Source organism: Egretta garzetta, unplaced genomic scaffold, assembly GCF_000687185.1.
Source record: "Egretta garzetta isolate BGI_Z169 unplaced genomic scaffold, ASM68718v1 scaffold260, whole genome shotgun sequence".
Lineage (NCBI taxonomy): Eukaryota > Metazoa > Chordata > Aves > Pelecaniformes > Ardeidae > Egretta > Egretta garzetta.
In genome coordinates, this window is record NW_009258662.1 from 425,749 (window position 1) to 430,020 (window position 4,272).

The following is a 4,272-nucleotide window of genomic DNA, read 5'->3' on the forward strand; positions in this document are numbered from 1 at the left end:
CCCTCCCCAGCTCCGCTGCCCTTCTCTGGACACGCTCCAGCCCCCCCAGGTCCTTTGGGGAGAGAGGGGCCCAATCCTGACCCCAGCAGTCGAGGGGCGGCCCCCCCAGTGCCCAGCACAGGGGCACGGTCCCTGCCCTGCTCCTGCTGGCCACACCACTCCTGATACAAGCCAGGATGCTGCTGGCCCTCTTGGCCACCTGGGCACAAGTAGCTTCTCCATGCTGCGGGGATGTGCCTACACTACATCTAGGGTGGGAAGGTGTCCTATATAAAAGTTCCCAACTTTCCACCTCAAATCTGGCATGCTTTACTCAGCGTGTATGAAATATTAGCTGTTCTGGAAGTTTTTTACAATGGGCATGGGACGTGAGGCTGAAGGGCAGGACTCATTCCTGGTGGCATCTCATAACCTTCTCCAGTGCTCTAGACTGATGTGACAGTGGGAGAATGGGGAGACTGTAAGGACCAGGTGGGGACAGGTGAGTAGAGACAGGCTTTAAAACTGTCCTTGAACCGCTTCTGAGTGGCAGAGCTGTATGTGGATCCCTCCCCTGGTGTCCCATGGCACACCCTTAACATTTGGGACAAAATCTGCTCTTCTCAGTACTACACTTTCCAAGGGTTGCAAGTGGGATGTAGCAGGAGACTGAGAGGACTCCTGCTCACTGATACAAATTGAAGGGTAAGTGTTGCCTGGTGGGCAGGAACATCTGCTCCTCAGCTCTGTTCCTCCAGACCTACGCATTTGGGGATTGACCAGAGCACACCAGAGGTCCCTTTTTGTCCAAATTCCCATATTTCTTTCCAAAAAGAACCAGGCATGGATAAAGACAGCATGCACCCACACACTGATTGAGGTCCCCTCCCAGTCTGCCCCCAGAAGATGCTGGGATTATCCCCACTGTTTTAACAGGGGCATCAGCAGCGTGGGCTGCTGCAGAGAAAGGCTCCCCACAACGGTGCTTTCCTCCGTAGACGTTGTAGAGGTAAGATGACTGTTGCTTACTCTTTCGCCTTTCACACCTGGGAACCCTTTTAGACCCTGCAAGAATACAAAACAAGACGTGAAGAGAAATACCAGCGGGGGAAGGTGGTAAAAAAGAGCAGCCTCCACTCGAAGGCAGATTTGCCTCCAACGATGGGCTCCACCATGGAGAAGCTGCTGGTGGGACTGGCACAGGAACCTCCATTCTCCTTTCCTTACCCCTGAGAGCAATTTGAAGAGAAATGAATCACACTGGCGCAAAGAGAAAATTTAGCCTTAAGCTCCTGCCCACCAGTCTTGGGCACAACTCGGGACCTCTTGGTGGATGTATAAACATAGCCACCATCCCCCATTTTACAAGACGTGCTGTGATTTTTGTACCCTTAACATTAACAAGATGCAGCTCCCACCTCTCAGAGAGCATAGGGGAAGGGTTGTTCCTGGAAGGCTCCTCACAGGTGGGGGTGACGGGGATCCCCAGATGTCCCCCAGGGCAGGCCAGAGCCCCTGGAGGCAGAGCCAGGATGGGAACCACACCTGGAGAGCCGAAAAGCCACAGTGGTCAACCCAGGTGTAACCCATTTGAAAAACTGGGGACTGGCAATCTTTCATGAATATGCAGAGAGGTGGCACCTTCCACCTACAGAAGTGGCAACTCATCACAGGTGTGGGCATGGACAGGATGGAGGACGAGGAGACAGAGCACAGATGTTTCCCAAAGGGCACAAAACCTGGGCTTTGCCAGCCCGCTGTGCCCTGCCTTGCTGCTCTGACCGCTGGGACACATCATCTTGCAAGCCCTCGTGGTGTAAGGGCCAGTCTTGCTGAGAATCAGCCCTTCAGGGATGAGATCCCAGGGTGAAACCTGGTACTGCAACCACCCCTGGCCTTCTGAGGAGCTTCACAAAGGCCCATCCTGCTCGTAATAACAGATTCATTCCATTAGAGATAACAGCCTAAAAAATAAGATGTTTGTCGAAGTACCACCTGTGATCTACATCTCCCCTGACTCAGTCCCCGTCTTGCTGAGAATCAGCCCTTCAGGGATGAGATCCCAGGGTGAAACCTGGTACTGCAACCACCCCTGGCCTTCTGAGGAGCTTTCACAAAGGCCCATCCTGCTCGTAATAACAGATTCATTCCATTAGAGATAACAGCCTAAAAAATAAGATGTTTGTCGAAGTACCACCTGTGATCTACATCTCCCCTGACTCAGTCCCCTATCAGTGAGAAAGGAATTTACATAAGAACAAGACCTCCAGATTCATGCAGGCAAGCAGCCCTGACAAAGAAGAACAAGGAGGGGGTGATATTTCAGGAGGACTTCAAAGATGAGTCAGCCAAATGGATAAGAGCATAAACCAATCGTTCTCTCCTAACACCTTATGTCTCACAGCTGCCTACAGGATTTACACTTGCTCATCCCAACGCAACATAGGAATTCAGGTTCCCAAAGTCTCTACTTCCCACTGAAAGCATCAACCAGTCAAAGTAAATTTTTTTCATTGCTCATGGGGATTTTGCCAGCCCTGGGCCCACTGTTGTCTGTGCCGTAAAATCAGCCCTCCATGATATTTTGGCTAAACTACAACGTATTTTAACACTCACCATCGTGCCAGGGGGGCCCCGGACTCCCACGATGCCCTCGTCACCCTGTTAGGATAGAGAGGGGTAGTGATGGCCATCAGCAAGGAGAAATGCAACATGCGCAGTCCCAACTCTGCAAACTATCCCACTGGGGACAACAGGAATTAAGCATGCAGAAGCCCACATCCTCAAAGGAGTTGTCCAACCTTTTCACTTATACCTCCATCAGGATTAGTTGCCTTAATGCTCCTATGGATCAGGATCAAAGAGCCTAAAGAGCTTGACATCATCCACATGTCACTGCAGGTAAACACCGCAGTGTTTAGGGAATAATGCTTCAGATTAAAGGTTCAAGCTTCAGCTTCTCCTCTGTCCCTGAGAGAAACGGGCGTTTGTGAGATGACCTCCACCTGATTTAGCATGACAAAAATCACTCCAAAAGGGTGTCTCTTCCCCTCTGTTGGTATAGAGAGGCCCTGGTAGGACTCTGAAGACGCCATCTGAGGCTGGATGACTTGGTGTGTCCCTCCTCAAGATGTACTTACATCTGACAAAGGCATGTGCAGCAAGGGACAGAGGTCTGAGATGTTCCTTGGACAGAGTGATTTCTTCCACCTGATTAGAGGGCTCAGGAGCTTTTCTGCACATTCAGAACTCATTGCTGACCCTGATTACAGCAGGACTCACCACAATCAACAAGACAGCCAGGAATTCACCTGGAACTCATACCATTGACTTTCAGAAGGAAGAGGCCGCCAGTCGACTGCTCAACAGTAACTCGTGCCTTTGGAGACCCATGTGAAGCTTACCTTCATGCCCAGCTGTGGTTTTCAGATGCTGTAGACCTCATTCTAAGCCTTGCTTTCGGTGTGCTATTGGCTCCTTATAAACCTTGCTACAAGGGATAGCTGTGCTGGTGGGTCTATGAAGTCCTTTTATGACCTCCCTAGGTAGATCCTTCAAGACCTACTTATCTTTAAGATGCCTAGACTTAGGCATCATCCTGTGAGGCCAAATTCAGATCTCTCATGTAAAGCCAATGTAATCTGAGATTCTGTGATTCAGTTCAGATTTATGCTTGAGTCAGAAAAGCAGAAACATTATTTCATCATTTCCTTCAGATAACGAAGCTTGAGTGAGGTTTACCCCAGACCTTTCACACCTGTTGACATTCTCATTAAGTGTTTTGTCTCAGGGGCCTCACTGAACAGCTCTGCTGGCAGATGGGGAGTTCATCTAAATGGATTGCAGCATAAAATCAGTTTATTTGTGGAACAGCCACAGAAGCAGCAAATTGAAACATGGCCTCTGATTACGACTCAAGAGGGCCTCCCTGGGGTCTTTGACAGAAGGAGACCAAAACTTCTCAGCAGTGTGAGGAAAAGTGAATGTTGCTACCCCAAGGGTGATGGGGGCTGATTTCCCTCTGCCAGGACAACAGGAGGGAAGAGGGGAATGAGAATTAAAAAGCTGGAGGCAGATTTCTGAAGGAATGAGCTTGCAGGTAGCAACCCCAAAGCATACCGTACCCTGGGCTGCATCAAAATCAGTGTGGCCAGCAGCTTGAGGGAAGGCATTCTGCCCCTCTATTCTGCTCTGGGGAGACCTCACCTGGAGCCCTGTGTTGAGCTCTGGAGACCTCACCACAAGAAGGACATGGACCTGTTGGAGCGGGGCCAGAGGAGGGCTACTAAAATG

At 50.4% G+C, this 4,272-nt stretch overlaps 1 protein-coding gene across 1 annotated transcript in view; it reads right to left on the minus strand.

Moving 5' to 3' along the window:
* The window catches only part of LOC118453341 (collagen alpha-1(VII) chain-like), a 109,046-nt gene that overhangs the window by 32,145 nt on the left and 72,629 nt on the right, over positions 1-4,272 (minus strand). Inside the window, exons 69-70 of the mRNA XM_035903878.1 lie at positions 2,596-2,640; positions 1,009-1,044 (exon numbers count right to left, since the gene is read on the minus strand). Of these exons, the coding sequence (XP_035759771.1) occupies positions 1,009-1,044; positions 2,596-2,640 (81 nt within the window). The remainder of the gene's footprint in view (positions 1-1,008; positions 1,045-2,595; positions 2,641-4,272) is intronic.